The sequence below is a fragment of the Pseudorca crassidens genome, chromosome 10 (assembly GCF_039906515.1).
Source record: "Pseudorca crassidens isolate mPseCra1 chromosome 10, mPseCra1.hap1, whole genome shotgun sequence".
NCBI lineage: Eukaryota > Metazoa > Chordata > Mammalia > Artiodactyla > Delphinidae > Pseudorca > Pseudorca crassidens.
This window is the reverse complement of record NC_090305.1, coordinates 36,156,039-36,174,706: the sequence shown is the minus strand read 5'-3', so window position 1 is coordinate 36,174,706 and position 18,668 is coordinate 36,156,039. Positions and strand designations below refer to the sequence as shown.

General features: G+C 38.2%; 1 protein-coding gene across 23 annotated transcripts in view; it reads left to right on the top strand.

Moving 5' to 3' along the window:
• DNAH8 (dynein axonemal heavy chain 8) overlaps window positions 1-18,668 on the top strand; it is a 327,555-nt gene that overhangs the window by 251,925 nt on the left and 56,962 nt on the right. For 20 of the 23 annotated variants that reach the window (XM_067753082.1, XM_067753094.1, XM_067753083.1 and 17 more), the window contains 3 exons: window positions 14,731-14,804; window positions 17,348-17,500; window positions 17,868-18,023. In XM_067753082.1, the coding sequence (XP_067609183.1) occupies window positions 14,731-14,804; window positions 17,348-17,500; window positions 17,868-18,023 (383 nt within the window). Of the gene's footprint in view, window positions 1-14,730; window positions 14,805-17,347; window positions 17,501-17,867; window positions 18,024-18,668 lie in introns of those variants that run through there. The other 3 variants (XR_010946846.1, XM_067753092.1, XM_067753089.1) reach the window with 2 other exon arrangements.

The following is an 18,668-nucleotide window of genomic DNA, read 5'->3' as shown; positions in this document are numbered from 1 at the left end:
CAGTGTTCAGTATGTTTTCTGTAGGAGTTATTCCACATATAGATGTATTTTTGATGTATTTGTGGGGAGGAAGGTGATCTCCACGTCTTACTCCTCCACCATCTTGAAGGTCCCCTGTATTTAATTTTTGATAGTTTGGTTAATATGTGTCTTGGCGTTTTTCTCTTTGGGTTTATCCTGTATGGGACTCTCTGTGCTTCCTGGACTTGATTAACTATTTCCTTTCCCATGTTAGGGAAGTTTTTGACTATAATCTGTTCAAATATTTTCTCAGTCCCTTTCTTTTTCTCTTCTTCTTCTGAGACCCCTGTAATTCGCATGTTGGTGCATTTAGTGTTGTCCCAGAGGTCTCGGAGACCGTCCTCAATTCTTTTCATTCTTTTTTCTTTATTCTGCTCCCTGGCAGTTATTCCACCATTTTATCTTCCAGCTCACTTATCTGTTCTTCTGCCTCAGTTATTCTGCTATTGATTCCTTCTAGAGTATTTTTAATTTCAGTAATTGTGTTGTTCAGCACTGTTTGTTTGCTCTTTAGTTCTTCTAGATTCTTGTTAAATGTTTCTTGTATTTTCTCCATTCTGTTTGCAAGATTTTGGATCATGTTTACTATTATTACTCTGAATTGTTTTCAGGTAGGTTGCCTATTTCATCTTCATTTATTTGGTCTTGTAGGGTTTTACCTTGCTCCTTCATCTGTAACATATTTTTTTGTCGTTTCATTTTTTGTTTTTTTTTTGATGGGTGGTGCCGTATTCCTGTCTTACTGGTTGTTTGGCCTGAGACGTCCAGCACTGGAGTTTGCAGGCAGTTGGTTAGAGCTGGGTCTTGGTGCTGAGATGAGGACCTCAGGGAGGCCTCACTCTGATTGGTATTCCCTGGGGTCTGAGGTTCTCTGTTAGTCCAGTGGTTTGGACTTGGAGGTCCCACCACAGGAGCTCAGGCCCGACATCCGGCCTGGAAACCAAAATGCCAGAAGCTTTGTGGTGCAGTTAAAAAAAAAAAAAAAAAGGAAAAGAAAGAGAAAAAGGAGCAGTACAATATCAAAGAATAAGAAACAAAATAAAATTAGAAAGATAAAAAATATATTAGGAAAAATAAAACTATAATTGACCCAACTGCAACAAGGCAAAATAAAACTACAGCAGAAAAAAGAAAAAAAATGGGGTGGGTGGGGGGAACAGGCCAAAAGGAGGGAACAATAACAAAGTAGAAAGACTAAAATAAAATTAGAAAAATAAAAGAGTTATTAGGAAAGATAAAAATATAAAAGAATCAACAACAATGAATCAACAAGGTAAAACAGAACCCCAATCTAAAAGGGGAAAAAAGAAATAAAAATATAAAAGCCTTGGCTATGGGGGCAGAGTTTAGGTGGGGGTGGAACTTAGGCAGGGGTGGGGTTTCGGGTGGGGTGGGACCTAGGTGGGTGGAGGGGGTAACGTTTGTGCGTGTGTCGTGGCCTAGGCTCAGGATCCATGTAGCCAGAAAAGGTCTTGGGGTGGGGCTTAGGCGGTGATATTCAAGAGTGGGGTGGGGCCTCTGCTTAGGACCTGAAGGGAAAGGGAGAGGCAGCATGTGGAAAGGAGGGCCTCTGGAGTGTGGAGTTCCGGAGTTTGGAAGTAGGGCCCTGAGTGAGGGTGTGTGGGTGGCATTTAGGCCCAGCATGTTGGAGGGGTTCTCCGAGTGTAGAGGTAGGGCCCTGGGTGGGGTTGTAGGGGCGGGGCTTGGGTTCTGCATGGCAGGAGGGAGGCTCCAAGGGCAGAGGATTAGGTCCAGGAGCCCAACAGCCTCCCTGGTGCCTAAGTGGACAGGGAAAGCACTGGCTGCGTTCCCTTCCGTTCCTTCGCAACCTTCCCCACTGTCTCCCCTAGGGTCTCCCTCGTCGCCACTGGACCCCTAACCATGGGTGGGTCCCTCTGGGTGTAGGAACTCCTCCCCTCCCCCAGCCACCCCTCAGGGGTGCTGGTCCTGTAGGTCTGGGCTTTACTTTTGCTCCCCCTGTCCTCCCTCCCACTCCCTCAGGACCCACATGGCTAGAGGGGTCCTCAGTGGGCAGAGGATCAGGCTCAGGATCTCAGCAGGCTCCTGGGGGCCCAAGCGGGCAGGGGAAGCCTGGCTATGCTCCCTTTTGATCCTCTGCTCTCCCAGTGGTTCCCCAATTTCCCCCTTTGGGCGTGGGATCCCTTCCCCTTCCCCAGCTGCCCCTTAGGGGTGCCAGTCCTGTCCCACCTCCACTTCTCCTCCCCCTTCACGCCCCCCCATGCCCTGTGTCCTACCAGTCGCTGGGGGTTCCTCCCATCTCCTTAGGTGTCCGTGGTCCCCCACCGGTGCCTGGTAGGTGCCCTAGTTGTGAGGAGACACGAATTCCTCATCCTCCTAGTACGCCATGTTGACTCTGCCCCCTCTGCACTACTGTTTCCTGACTGCTTTTCTTTTGTTTCTGCATTCCCTCACGTCCTTAATTAGTAACTGTTGGAATCTGCCCTTTGGAACTCAGGGAGAGTCTAGAAGACTGAAGCATTTTTCCTACAGACAAGAAATGGGGGACACAGAAAGGCTTTTGTTATCTGTTTGGTTTCAAAAAAAAAAAGATAGAAGTGTGGGCTGGGAATCACAGCATTCTTATTCCAGCTGGAGACACTGGCAGTCCTTTTTTTATATATATCATGAATCTTTAAAATGTTTGTATGCTTTGTCCCAACGAGTCTACATGTACTAATTTATCATAAAAAAAGTATAAGATACACATCAAGACTCATATACAAGGATGTTTAATCTAGTGCTATTTATAGTATTGAAAAATGGAAAGTGTCTTAAATACACAAAAGGATAGTGGCTGAATTGACAAGAATGCATCAACATGATGGAACATTGTGCCACCATTAAAAACTATTTCCCAATAATATTTAATGACAATAAAATACAATGTACTGTTAAAAAATAGAGCTGTAAAATGACATATGTATGTATTATTATACATATATATAATTTTTAATATAGATAGGTCTACAATCTCTTATTCAAAGTCCTTGGGGTCAGATACATTGCGGGAATCAGAATTTTCCATGTTTTAGAAAGGTAGCATTTCATATATTATATAATACATTGCAGATGAGAGTATTAATATTCATAAAGATGGCGATAAATAAAGACTATAAGTAGGCTCATATCCATTCAGGTCAGCTTTTGCCACCAAAGTGATTTTGTGGCAAAACTGTCAGTTTTCAGATTGTTTTGAATTTTGAAATGAGTGTAAGTGGTTGTGGACTGTGCATACTAAAAAGATTAGAATGAAGGTCTCTATGGAAGGAAATTGGTGATTTTTATTTTCTTCTTTATAGTCTCCTATATTTTACAAAGCTTTCACTATAAGCCTATATTATTTAATTAGATTTTTTAAAGTTGTAAAAAGAAAGAGGAAAAGTGAAAGACACTAAAGCCTAATTTTGGGAAGATATAGAAAGGTAGTTGAAATCTTACTAGTGTCTCTGAAATATAACCAACCAGCCAAACAAACAAAAAAACCCCCAAATCCCATACCACCAAAGAATAATCATGCTGCATTACCTGCAAAATAATTCCTACAACATCCTCTGCATCCTTCCTTCTCTTGGTAGTCCCCATCATGATGTTCTGGCAGCTTTTCCCACCCCCTCTGGAAATTCAGCCTGCACTGCCTCTTATCTCACTGGCCTCTGTCCTTTGGGATTCTTTCCTTCCTCAAGTGCAAAGCTTCCTCACTTTTCCAATGTCAATCAACCTAGTGTTTCCAGACTATTCAGAAATTTATCAAATATTTATCAACCTATGTTAAAAAAGAAGAAAGACTGCAGATTAATAACTTAACCTTCCACCTTAAGCAACTATGAAAAGAAGAGCAAACCCAAAGCAATCAAAAGGAAGGAAATAATAAATATTTGAGTCGGAAAAAAATGCAAGAGGGAATTAAAACACAATAGAGAGTCATCCAACCAAAAGTATCTTCTTGGAAAAGATCAACGGAATTGGCAAACTTTTGTTTTGACTGACCAAGAATAAAGGAGAGGAGACTAAGATAACTAAAATCAGGAATGAAAGAGGGGTATCAATGAAAATAATCAATAAACAATCTATAATAAGAATAGAAAAGAGTTTTATTTGAGTCAAACTGAGGACTAAAGCCAGAACAGCCTCTCAGATAACTCAGAGGACCCTCTCTGGAGAAGCATGGTTTTCAGCACAGTTTTGTGTCTTGTCAGAACCAAGAACACCAAACAAGTCAGAGATACATTCCTTCAAGGTTTCAAGAAAAACAGATCAGCAAGTACATAGTGAGTCAGTATGGCCTTGGCACCTGGGAAGGGAGTCTTATCATCGAAGGAGTACAGCATTGGCATCGCAGGAAGGGAGGCATTTATAAAATCTTTATTTTTAACATGGACATTCTTTAATTCTGGTCAATGTGTCCTTCTCTGTGATAATTAGAGCAGATGTACAATGTATGTTTGATAGGCCACAAACAGGCTGTTTCAGTTAGCATAAAATTCAAGTAAACTCATGTATAAGCCAGAATGACATTGCCATATCTCAATATGTGAAATTTTCTTTTATCAAAGGGCATCTCTATTGAACTGACAAAAATAAAAAGATCATAACATAATATTATGAACACTTATGCAACAAATTAGATAACCTAGATGAAATGCACAAATTATTGGAAAGAGACAACTACTGAAACTGACTCAAGAAGAAATAGAAAACCCGAATACATCTATAAGAAGTAAAAAGAAAGAAAAAAGAATGAAAAGAAATGAAGACAGCCTAGGAGACATCTGGGACAACATTAAATGCAACAACATTCATATTATAGGGGTCTCAGAAGGAGAAGAGAGAGAGAAAGGACGTGAGTAATATTTAAAGAGATTATAGTCAAAAAATTCCCTAACATGGGGAAGGAAATAGCCAGCCAAGTCCAGGAAGCACAGAGAGTCCCAAGGAGAAACACGCCAAGACACATAGTAATCAAATTGACAAAAATTAAAGACAAAGAAAAATTATTGAAAGCAACAAGGGAAAAACAACAAATAACATAAAAGGAACTCCCATAAGGTTAGCAGCTGATCTCTCAGCAGAAAATATACAAGCCAGAAGGGAGTGGCATGATATATTTAAAGTGATGGAAGGGAAGAACCTACAACCCAGATTACTCTACCTGGCAAGGATCTCATTCACATTCGACAGAGAAATCAAAACCTTTACAGACAAGCAAAAGCTAAGAGAATACAGCACCACCAAACCAGCTCTACAACAAATGCTAAAGGAACTTCTCTAAGTGGGAAACACAAGACAAGAAAAGGACCTACAAAAACAAACCCATAACAATTAAGAAAATGGTAATAGGAACATACATATTGGTAATTGCCTTAAACGTGAATGGATTAAATGCTCCAAACAAAAGGCACAACCTCACTGAATGGATACAAAAACAAGACCCATATATATGCTGTCTACAAGAGACCCACTTCAGACCTAGGGACACATACAGACTGAAAGTGAGGGGATGGAAAAAGATATTCCATGCAAATGGAAATCAAAAGAAAGCTGGAGTAGCAATTCTCATCAGATAAAATAGACTTTAAAACAAAGAATGTTGCAAGAGACAAGGAGGGACACTACATAATGATCACAGGATCATTTCATGAAGAAGATATAACAATTATGTATGCACCCAACATAGGAGCACCTCAATACATAAGGCCACTGCTAACAGCTATAAGAGAGCAAATTGACAGTAACACAATAATAGTGGGGGACTTTAACACCTTGCTTACACCAATGGACAGATCATCCAAACAGAAAATTAATAAGGAAACACAAGCTTTAAATGATACAATAGACCAGATAGATTCAATTGATATTGATAGGACATTCCATCCAGAAACAGCAGATTACACTTTCATCTCAAGTGCACACGGAACATTCTCCAGGATAAATCACATCTTGGGTCACAAATCAAGCCTCAGTAAATTTAAGGAAATTGAAATCACATCAAGCATCTTTTCTGACCACAACATTATGAGATTAGAAATTGATTAAAGGGAAAACAACATAAAAAACACAAACACAAGGAGGCTACACAATATGTTACTAAATAACCAAGAGATCACTGAAGAAATCAAAGAGGAAATCAAAAATTACCTAGACACAACTGACAATGAAAACACAACTATCCAAAACCTATGGGATGCAGGAAAAGCAGTTCTAAGAGGGAAGTTTATAGCAATACAAGACTACCTCAAGAAACAAGAAAAATGTCAAATAAACAATCTAACCTTACACCTAAAGGAAGTAGAGAAAGAAAAACAAACAAAACCCAAAGTTAGCAGAAGGAAAGAAATCATAAAGATCAGAGCAGAAATAAATGAAATAGAAACAAAGAAAACAATAGCAAGGATAATAAAACTAAAAGCTTGTTCTTTGAAAAGATAAACAAAATTGATAAACCTTTAGCCAGACTCATCATGAAAAAGAGGGAGAAGACTCAAATCAATAAAATTAGAAACGAAAAAGGAGAAGTTACAACAGACACCACAGAAATACAAAGCATCCTAAACAGACTACTACAAGCAAATCTATGCCAATAAAATAGACAACCTGGAAGAAATGGACAAATTCTTAGAAAGGTATAACCTACCAAGACTGAACCAGGAAGAAATAGAAAATATGAACAGACCAATCACAAGTAATAAAATTGAAACTGTGATTAAAAATCTTCCAACAAACAAAAGTCCATGACCAGATGGCCTCACAGGTGAATTCTATGAAACATTTAGAGAAGAGCTAACACCCATCCTTCTCAAACTCTTCCAGAAAATTGCAGAGGAAGGAGCATTCCCAAACTCATTCTACGAAGCCACCATCACCCTGATACAAAAAGCAGACAAAGAAACTACAAAAAACAGAAAATTACAGACCAATATCACTGATGAATATAGATGCAAAAATCCTCAACAAAATACTAGCAAGCAAATCCAACAGCACATTAAAAGGATCATACACCACGATCAAGTGGGATTTATCCCAGGGATGCAAGGATTCTTCAATATATGCAAATCAATCAATGTGACACACCATATTAACAAACTGAAGAATAAAAACCATATGATCATCTCAATAGATGCAGAAAAAGCTTTCAACAAAGTTCAACACCGATTTATGATAAAAACTCTCCAGAAAGTGGGCATAGAGGGAACCTACCTCAGCATAATAAAGGCCATATATGACAAACCTACAGCAAACATCATTCTCAATGGTGAAAAGCTGAAAGCATTTTCTCTAAGATCAGGAACAAGACAAGGTTGCCCACTCTCACCACTTTTATTCAACATCGTTTTGGAAGTCCTAGCCATGGCAATCAGAGAAGGAAAAGAAATAAAAGGAATACAAATTGGAAAAGAAGAAGTAAAACTGTCACTGTTTGCAGATGACAGGATACTATGCATAGAGAATCCTAAAGATGCCACCAGAAAACTACTAGAGCTAATCAATGAATTTGGTAAAGTTGCAGGATAAAAAATTAATGCACAGATATCTCTTGCATTCCTATACACTAATGATGAAAATTCTGAAAGAGAAATTAAGGAAACAGTCCCATTTACAACTGCAAGAAAAAGAATAAAATACCTAGGAATAAACCTACCTAGGAGACAAAAGACCTGTATGCAGAAAACTATAAGACACTGATGAAAGAAATGAAAGATGATACAAACAGATGGAGAGATATACCATGTTCCTGGATTGGAAGAATCAACATTGTGAAAATGACTCTACTACCCAAAGCAATCTACAGATTCAGTGCAATCCCTATCAAACTACCAATGGCATTTTTCACAGAACTAGAACAAAAAATTTCACAATTTGTATGGAAACAAAAAAGACCCCGAATAGCCAAAGCAATCTTGAGAAAGAAAAACAGAGCTGGAGGAATCAAGCTCCCTGACTTCAGACTATGCTACAAAGCTACAGTAATCAAGACAATATGGTACTGGCACAAAAACAGAAATATAGATCAATGGAACAGGATAGAAAGCCCAGAGATAAACCCACACACCTATGGTCAACTAATCTATGACAAAGGAGGCAAGGATATACAATGGAGAAAAGACAGACTCTTCAATAAGTGGTGCTGGGAAAACTGGACAGCTACATGTAAAAGAATGAAATTAGAACACTCCCTAACACCATACACAAAAATAAACTCAAAATGGATTAGAGACCTAAATTTAAGACTGAACACTATAAAACTCTTAGAGGAAAACATAGAAAGAACACTCTCTGACATAAATCACAGCAAGATCTTTTTTGATTCACCTCCTAGAGTAATGGAAATAAAAACAAAAATAAACAAATGGGACCTAATGAAACTTAAAAGCTTTTACAAAACAAAGGAAACTACAAACAAGACGAAAAGACAACCCTCACAATCGGAGAAAATATTTGCAAATGAATCAACGGACAAAGTATTAATCTCCAAAATGTATAAACAGCTCATGAAGCTCAATATTAAAGAAACAAACAACACAATAAAAAAATGGGTAGAAGACCTAAATGGACATTTCTCCAAAGAAGACATACAGATGGCCAAGAAGCACATGAAAAGCTGCTCAACATCACTAATTATTAGAGAAATGCAAGTCAAAACTACAATGAGGTATCACCTCACACCAGTTAGAATGGGCATCATCAGAAAATCTACAAACAACAAATGCTGGAGAGGGTGTGGAGAAAAGGGAACCCTCTTGCACTGTTGGTGGGAATGTAAATTGATACAGCCACTTTGAAGAACAGTATGGAGGTTCCTTAAAAAACTAAAAATAGAATTACCATATGACCCAACAATCCCACTACTGGGCATATACCCAGAGAAAACCATAACTCAAAAAGACATATGCACCCTAATGTTCATTTCAGCACTATTTACAATAGACAGGTCATGGAAGCAACCTAAATGCCCATCGACAGATGAATGGATAAAGAAGATGTGGTACATATATACAATGGAATATTACTCATCCATAAAATGAACGAAATTGGGTCATTTGTAGAGACATAGATGGATCTAGAGACTGTCATACAGAGTGAAGTAAGTCAGAAAGAGAAAAACAAATATCATATATTAATGCATATATGTGGAACCTAGAAAAATGGTACAGATGCACCGGTTTGCAGGGCAGAAATAGAGACACAGATGTAGAGAACAAATGTACAGACACCAAGGGGGGCAAGTGGCGTGGGGGTGGTGGTGGTGGTGGTGAATTGGGAGATTGGGATTGACATATATACACTAATATGTATAAAATGGTTAACTAATAAGAACCTGCTGTATAAAAAATAATGAAATAAAATTCAAAAAAAAGTAAATAGATTGATTTAGTAATCAAAAACTTCCCAAGAAAAGAAATACCAGGACTGGATGCCTTTATGGGTGAATTCTACTGAATGTTTAATGAATACCACCAATTCTTCACAAATCTTTCCAAAAAATAAAAGAGAATACTTCCCAACTCATTCTGTGAGCCCATATTACTCTGATACCAATTCTAGACAAAGACATTAGAAGGAAACCAATATCCTTTTTGAATATAGAAACAAAAATTCTCAACAAAATCTATCAAACCAAATCCAGCACCATATAAAAAGGATTATACACCATGACCAAGGGGATTTATCCCAAGAATGCAAGGTTGGTTAAACATATGGAAATTAATCAATGTAATACACCATGTTAATAGAAGAAAGAACAAAAACCACATGGTTATCTTAATAGTTGCAGAAAAAGCATTGAAAAAATCCAACTCTCTTTCATGATGAAATTGCTCAACAAACTAGGAATAAAAGGGAACTTCTTCAACCTGATGAGGGCACCTACAAAATCCCACAGCTAACATCCTACATAATGTTGAAAGACTGAATATTTTTCCCCAAACATCAGGAGCAAGAGAAGAATGTCTACTTGTACTTCTACTCAGCACTGTATTGGAGGTTTTAGTCAGACCAGAGGAAGAAATAAATGGCATTCACACTGGAAAAGAAGAAGTAAAACCATCTCAATTTGAAGATGACATGATTTTGCATATAGAAAAGCCTAAGCAGTTCACCAAAAGACTACTAGGGCTAATAAACAAGTTCAACAAGATCGCAGAACACAAGATCCTATTTGAAAATCCATTGTTTTTCTACACACTAGCAAGAAAAAACCAAAAATTAATATATAAACAAACCAAAAATTTATATAATTATAAATGCAATTTCATTTACAATATCATAAGATACTTAGGAATAAATTTAACAAAGAAGTGCAAAGCTTGTGAGTTGAAAACTACAAAACAGTTGAAAAATTAAAGAAGATATAATAATGATGATGATAAAAATAGAAAGACATCCCATGTTCATGGACAGAAAGACTTTATTTTTTTATTGTTATTATTATTATTTTGGCCGTGCTGCCCAACTTGTGGGATTTTACTGCCCTGACCAGGGATTGAGACTGGGCCACAGCAGTGAAAGTGTTGAGTCCTAACTACTGGACTGCCAGGGAATTCCCAGAAGACTTTAAATTGATAAGATGACAGCACTCTCCAAATTGATCTAACAGCTTTAAAGCAACTCCCATCAAAATCCCAGCTGCCTTTTTTTGGTGGAAATTGACAAGCTGATCCTAAAATTCATATGGAAATACATGGAACCCAGAATAGCCAAAACAACCTTGTAAAAAAAGAACAAAGGTGTGGAACTCACACTTCCTACTTTTTAAAACCTACTACAAAGCTACAGTAATCAGACAGAATGGTACTGGCATAAGGATAGACATATATATCAATGGTATAGAATTGGGGGTCCAGAAATAACCCTCATTTATGGTCAGTTGTTTCTCAACAAGGGTGCCAGACCATTCAATGGAGAAAGGACAGCCTCTTCAACAAACCATGCTGGAAAAACTAATATCTATCAATACTTTCAAAAGAATAAAGTTTGACCTTTATTTCACACCATATACAAAAATTAACTCAAAATTATCAGAGACATAAATGTAAGAGCTAAAACTATCAAACTCTTAGAAGAAAATGTAGGAATAAATCTTTGTGACTGGATTAGGCAGTAATTTTCTAGATATGACACTTAAAACATGGGAAACAAAAGAGAAAATAGATAAATTGGACTTAAACAAAATTGAAAACTTTTGTACTTCAACGAATACCATCAAGAAAGTGAAAAAGACAACCTATTAATACAATATGAGAGAAAGTATTTGCAAATAATATATCTGATAAGTATCTGGTATACAAAATGTAAAAAGAACTTCTTACAATGCATAAATAAAGAGTCAAATAACCCAGTTAAAAAATGAGCCATGGATTTGAATAGACATTTCTCCAAAGAAGATATACATATGGCCAATAAGCACATGAAAAGTTACTCAACACCATTAATCATTAGGGAAATGGATATCAAAACTACAGTGAGATACCACTTCATTTCAAGATGGCTATAATCAAAAAGATGGACAATAGCAAGTGTTGAGAAGGATGCGGAAAAATTAGAACTTTTATACATTGCTGATGGAACTGTAAAGTGGTGTAGCTGCTTTGGAAAACAGCCTGACAGTCCCTCAAAAAGTTAAGCATAGAATTGCAGTAAGACCCAACAATTCTACTCCTAAGTCTATATCTAAGAGAATTGACAACATGTCCACACAAAGGCTTATACATGAATGTTCATAGCAGCATTATTCATACTCGCCAAAAAGTGGAAACAACCCAAATGTCCATCAGCTGATGAATGGATAAACAAAATATAGTACATCTGTGTAAGGGACTACTACTCAGCCATAAAAAGGAATGAAGTTGTGATGCATGCTACAATATGGAAGAACCTTGAAAATATTATGCTAAGTAAAAGAAGACAGACACAAAAGGTCACGTATAATTCCATTTATATGAAATGTCTAGAATAGAGATAGAAAGTAGATTAGTGGTTGCTAGAGTGGGAGAGGGTGATGGGGACTGCTAATGGATGTGGAGTTTCTTTTTGGACTGGTGAAAATGATCTGAAATTGGACAGTAGTAATGGTTCCACAACTCTATGAATATACTAAAAAAACATTGAATTGTAGACTTTAAAGGGGTAAGTTTTATGATATGTGAATTATATCTGTTTTTAAAGTTTGAGAAAATATTTATTGAGTATCTACTGAGTGCTACGCACTGTCTAGGTGCTGGATAAGCCACAGTGATATAAGTCCCTTGTGGAGCTGATGTTCTAGTGTCAGGGGAAAACAGACAGTAATTAATTAACAAGTGAGTATATAATATGCTAAAAAGTATATAATATGCTAAGAAAAAGTAGGGTAAGGGGCAGAGTGACGGGGATAGGTATGCTGTACTAGATCAGATGGTCAGGGAAGGCCTTGTTGAGAAGGTGAGGAAGACCTGAGATGTAAGGAATTAAGTCAGTGGAGTGTTCGAGGAGACACATTTCAGACAGAGAGAACAGAGGTGAGGCTGGAGTGTGCCTGGGGAGGAGGGAGGAGGCCAGTGTGGCTGGAGAAGAGTGAATGAATGGTGGTGAGATCCTAAAAAGTGTGTGTTTGTGTGTGTGTGTGTGTGTGTGTGTAGAGTGCGGTAGCAGTGGGAGCCAATTGTGTAGGGTCTTAGAGGTAAGAATTTGAATTGGATTCTGGATTTTGTGCGGAATGAAATGGGAAGCCATTGGATGTTTCTGAGCAGAGGATGGACGTAATCTGATTTAGGACTCGACAGAATTCCTCTGTCTGCCGTGGGAAGAATAACTAGTAGAGAAAAGGAGTGGGAGAGGTAACCAGTTAGTAGGCTACTGCAAGAATACAGGCAAGAGGTGATGGACCGGGGACTAAAAGTGTAGATGTCCAGAAGTGGTCAGATTCTGGGTTTGTTTTGAAGGAATGCCTCTAAGTCTCCTCTTGACCCGGGTCAAGATAAGAAACTCAGGCCACCTGAACAAAAACCAGTCCTTCCTTTTAAAAGGTGTATTTCAGAAGAGTTGGAAGGACAGGGGAGATAGATTGTGGCTCATGCTCACATGTTAATAATTTTTGTCCCTATCAAACTTTCCTCCATTGACCTACCTAACATTTGTGGGTTCTTCTGAAACAAGAGGGGCTCTATCTCTTTGTACAGTTTGGAGGCTCCTCCCTTTCAAGTTCCACCTCTCCTTCCTTCTCCTATTATAGGGTGTGTGGATTCTTCTCAGATGCCCTGGGAGCAGTGCCTGGTTCCCCTTGAGCAGGAGACATTCATGAGGGCTTTGGTGGGAAAATCCAGCTTTGTTCAGTGACCTTTGGACAATTGCAGTTCCCAGTTTTTCAAGCAGTGCTCTGCCATCCTCTCTCAGGCACCCACTGCAGAGTTTCACCCTGTGACCCTGAGTCCACAAAAAATCCTAATGCTGCACCCTGCGAACCCTCACAGAATCTCTGGCCATTAACCCCATGGTGCTATATTTTAAATGGTGTGCCCTGGCAACTTCTTCTCTGGTTCCTGACATACTTCTAACTCCACCCCGTGAATTTCTCTCATCCTCTGTAACTTCTAAAGTTTCCAAATCAGCCTCATTGTTTGCCCAGCTACAGCAGCCCTTTTTTCTGAGGATTCAGGCGCCTCCAGTAGAGTAGGGCAAAAGCATACACTGCTTCACAATGTCTCCATTGACCTCCTTTCCCTGTGCCTCTAGAGATCTAGAGATCATGCCTCTAAAATTCAAGAAGACCTGGGTCCACGAAGACTTGCTTAAAAGTTAATTTCTAATTCCAGTTTCACAAACATGATTTAGAGACTTCTGCAATTTAGTGAATTCATGTGACAGGCACAAGTGTGGTTCTCTGCCTGGAACATCAAATTCACTAATAAGCCTATATAGTGTATATTCTGCTGAATTATAATCACACCTCTAATCTTGGAGTGGCCTCCACTTTTTCTTCATGCTCAGTTAAAAGATGGTGATTTAATCCTGAGGAGCAGTTATCCCTGAATGTAGCCCTCATGGGGCTGAGCTGCCGCAAGTTCCATCTTGGAAAATGGACAAATATGCAAACAAAACCCAAACAGACAGACAGACAAAACACTGCAAACTTGACATTGTAAAAGAATAAAAAGCCAACTAAATCTTTACTGAAGCATCTGATAAAACGCCAAAAAAATATTCTAGTCAAAACACAGAACAGGGAACTCTACTCAGTGCTCTGTGGTGACCTAAATGGGAAGGAAATCTAAAAAAGAGTGGGTATATGTATATGTATAACTGATTCACTTTGCTGTACAGCAGAAACAAACACAACATTGTAAAGCAACTATACTCCAATATAATTTAATTTAAAAATTTAGCAAAACTCAAAAATCCTCTTTCCCACTTAATGCCTATGATAGCATTATAGCTGCCTCTCCCTCATCAATCTATCTCCTCGTTATCTCCAAAGACCCCAGAACTCTCTAAAAGACCTGCCTTGTGCCTTTTGTCTCTCTTTCCTTGTCCTTCCCGTTCCAGTTTCTGCTCCACTCATTTCTCTCATCAACACAACTGAAAGCCAGACTTGTTTGAATAACAAAATCTTCTTAGAAGCCACGGAGGAGGGAGGCTATGACCATAGAGAAATATATTTTTTGTCCCAATCCTGTTATAAAATTTATGTTTTATCATAGTGATTCTTCTGTGTTGCAGAATGCAGAACTATCTCAATGGGGCAAGGACAAGAAGTACATGCTCGAAAGCTGATTCAGATGTCAATGCAGCAGGTATGTAGCAATGGACAACTACTCTTCATGCAACATTCTTGATATTATTCCTCTGGCCATCTGGTCTACTTAGGACCAACACAGTGATGGGCAAAGCATTCTACCTGTGATGTTCAATCATTATTTTTCATTTTTATTTATGTATATAGAGTCAACCTTTGATTTCCTACAAATTTTAAACCTCCAGCTAGTTTGCTCCTGACATCCCCACAAAATACTTGTTCCATTTTCTATAGCATATGCTCCATTTTATTTTCACTAAATATTTTTTGCTAATTTGGCAGCCACACTTTCTGGTTCCTAAAGGATGCAGCTCTAGCAGTCTTGGAATGTCATGTTCAATATTAATAGATAGTGCTTAAGAAGTGACAGATTGAGACAGTCAAATTTCAATTTTCAGTTAAAGTGAGACTTTCATTTTTCATTAATGGGTAGTTTCAGGCAAATAAGAAATATTTGAGGGTGTTATGTTTAAATATTGATAATGGTTTTTATTGAAAATTGCAAGCTGGATGGAATGTTGAGAACTATTTTTCATCACACCTAATAAATACACAGGTCATTAATTTTCTAGAAATGGTTGGTAGATAGCAATCTCAGCAGCAATAAGAAATTGCGCCATTGATAAAAATAAAATAAGATCTTGGTTTATTTTTAAGCTTTTGATCTCATAACGTCTGTAGCAACTGTGGTGCAGCTTTTCCCTGGGAATTAATGACTGGAGAGGGTTAATGGGCTAAAACTCTGCTTGGTTCATCAAAGTTTCAGGCTAGTCATTAATTCTCAAGTGCGCCAAGCCTTAATCTTTACCACTTAATTAAATTCAATAATATATTGTATTTAATTTATATATATTGAAGAAATTATATATAATTATTTTTACTCAGATCAAATAATTCACTCTATTGAGTGATTTGACAGTTTGACTTTGGGTCTTAAATAAGTTCTTCAGTTTCCACGAGTGAGAAACTTCTAAATTTGGTACAGCATTCACATTAACCTTCTTTGGAATCTTAGCTTTTATAACTTCCATGTTCTGTGTCTCAAGGTAGGATAAATATTGATAATAATGGCATTATCAAACAAACAAACAAACAACAACAATAACCCATGAATAGGTACAGCCACACCCACTTGAAAGATTTAGGATAAAGCTGACACGGTGGAATGCAGAGCAGGGAATCAGAGAGTAACTGGATCCACGATGACACAAACCAACCATGAAGTCCATCTTGGTCTAGACATCCCAGTTGTCTAGACCAACAAGTCCCCTTTGCTGCTTAAGCCAGTCTGAGTTCTGTTTTCTCTTGCAGTAGAAGGTGTATATACAGGCCTTACCATATATACACTAAGCTCAATGATTTGTAGCTGTATTTATCTGATCTCATTATATAAGTATATCAAGATATTGTCTGGCTAATAAACTGTGTTCTTATAGAACTGTGACGGTCATGTGAATTACATTGTTAAAGAAGGTTTTATCAAGTATTTAGATAGTGCTTAGAAAGTTTTGTGGTTTCAGGAATATCTGGGAGGAGTGATGGCAAAGAATAAGGTTTAATATTATGGTAGCAAATGTCACCAAATGTATTTTATTGCCTCTGGTGAAATAAAGTTGGTATTTTAAGTCAGGAGAAGAAAACTTAAGCATAAAATTCTCTCTCTCTGCTCATTTGGGCCTCCTCCCTCCCCTTTTAGTGTACAATGTGCATCTGCATAACGCATTAACCAGACCTCCTCAAAGGTGGGAATGCCTGCTCGAATGCAAAGATCAATTTTTTTCCCCTTTTTTCTGACGCTAGCCAGGTAACTTCTTAAAAGATTAGCATGCTTTTCCAACTCTGCAGGGAGCCATGGTGACTTGTTGCTGGCTTTGTATGTGTACCTGGACTGTGTATCTTTGGTGAACCTCATGTGAAATGTCAGCATGTCATTTTGATGTATGATCCTTTGTCTCGAAAATGTATATGACTCTGCCTTTGACTTGTAACAGGCAAGACAGGTCTCAGAGCTTCTGTCTCCCAGGCTATAATCCTCAGTTTGGCTCAAATAAAATTCTCTCTTTTCTTCCTAACTTGATTGTTAATGAGTTTTCGTCGACACCTCCAGCTTTCATGAGGTAATGTGTGTCTCTCTTTGTGACAGTGGACAACTTGGTTTCGGGGTGAGTCCCTTCTGATTTACCCTAGGCAGGACAATTTAAGTTACAAATTCCAAAATACCCATTCCCACCATTAGATGGTGCACACACTGTACTTAAACAAGTCTGACTTCAAATTTTAACTTTTGTTCCCTTCTAAACCAGGGATGGCAGGATACAATCATTTTGAACCCACTTGATTCCAAGTAACCAGCTTTACAACTAACAGAAAAAAGAAGATTGTATTGACATATAACAATTTCATTAAAATATATGTGCTCAAAACAGAGTATTCTTATGCCCTGAGTAAAAGTTTCAAAAAATTTGTTTGTATGTTTTGTTTTATTAAAGTCGTAGCAAAAAAAGTTATAAGGAATTAATATGAAATCATTTTTGAATACAGGGTGGCTGGGTATTACTGCAGAATTGTCACCTCGGCCTAGAATTCATGGAAGAATTGCTAGAGACATTAACTACCACTGATGCCAGCAATGATACTTTCCGAGTGTGGCTAACTACCGAGCCCCACGATCGGTTTCCCATTACATTGCTTCAGGTTTGTTACTGTGAGATAAGTATCCTTTCCTTGAGAGTTATACAAATAAAGATGGCACAAATATGATTATGGAAAGATGGCAAACATAACAGGGCTTTCTGGTCCAGTAGAGGCTGCGTTGCAAAATCTTATGCCATTATCGTCAAAATCTTGACTATAATTATCAAGATTATATGGTAAAGATTCCCACAGAAGAGTTATAAGACTCAGTATTAATTTATTGGGTTTTAGCTCTGATCAATGCAAGTAGCTTACACGGTGCCCATTTATGTACCATAAGCATATTGTTGGCTGATGTGTTGTAATTTCTATTTTATTCTTCACAGTAATTTATAGAAACAAAACTACTATTTGCTTTTTATGACAGACTTCTCTCAAATTCACTAATGAGCCACCCCAAGGCGTTCGTGCAGGTTTGAAAAGAACATTTGCTGGAATTAATCAAGACCTTCTGGATATCAGTAATTTACCCATGTGGAAGCCAATGCTTTACACTGTAGCATTTTTACACTCCACGGTGCAGGTAACTTCTGAGAGCAGTTTGCACATTTAGAGGATGCTAATGATGTTATGTTTGCCTCTCTGCTGCACTGTCTGCTCTCCTCACCTTGCTTTCTTTTTCCTTCATGGCACTTTTCCCCACCTGGCACAGGACATACATATTTGTTTATGTATTTATGTGTCCTCCTGCCCCCACACCCCCACTTTGGGCCCCTAGAGTATAAGATTCTCCAGGGCAATGACTTTGTTCTTTTGTAACTGCTGGGTCTCCCCCTGTGACAGCAGCAGCTGGGGCATTGCCAGAGCTCAATAAATATTTGTGGGATGAACAAACGGATTACTGTGATAGGAGCTTGGTCTTGAAAGTGCCTGTGCTGGCCAGGAATGTTACATACACCATCTCATGTAATACTAACAGCCACCTTTCAAGGTAGGATTTATCACCATCTTACAAGTGAGGAAATTGAGACTCAGAGAGGTTAAGTTCCTTTCTAAACAGTAGATCTAGGAGTCAAGCCCCACGCTGTCTGCCCTGGATACAAGTATGTTTCAACCCTCCTCCCACCGGTGACAGAAGTGGTGGTGTTGGGAAGAGGAGTCACAAGGGTCACCTGTCTTCTTCACGTTGTTTCCTCTTTGCTTTTACTGTGTACTTATATAGTCATTT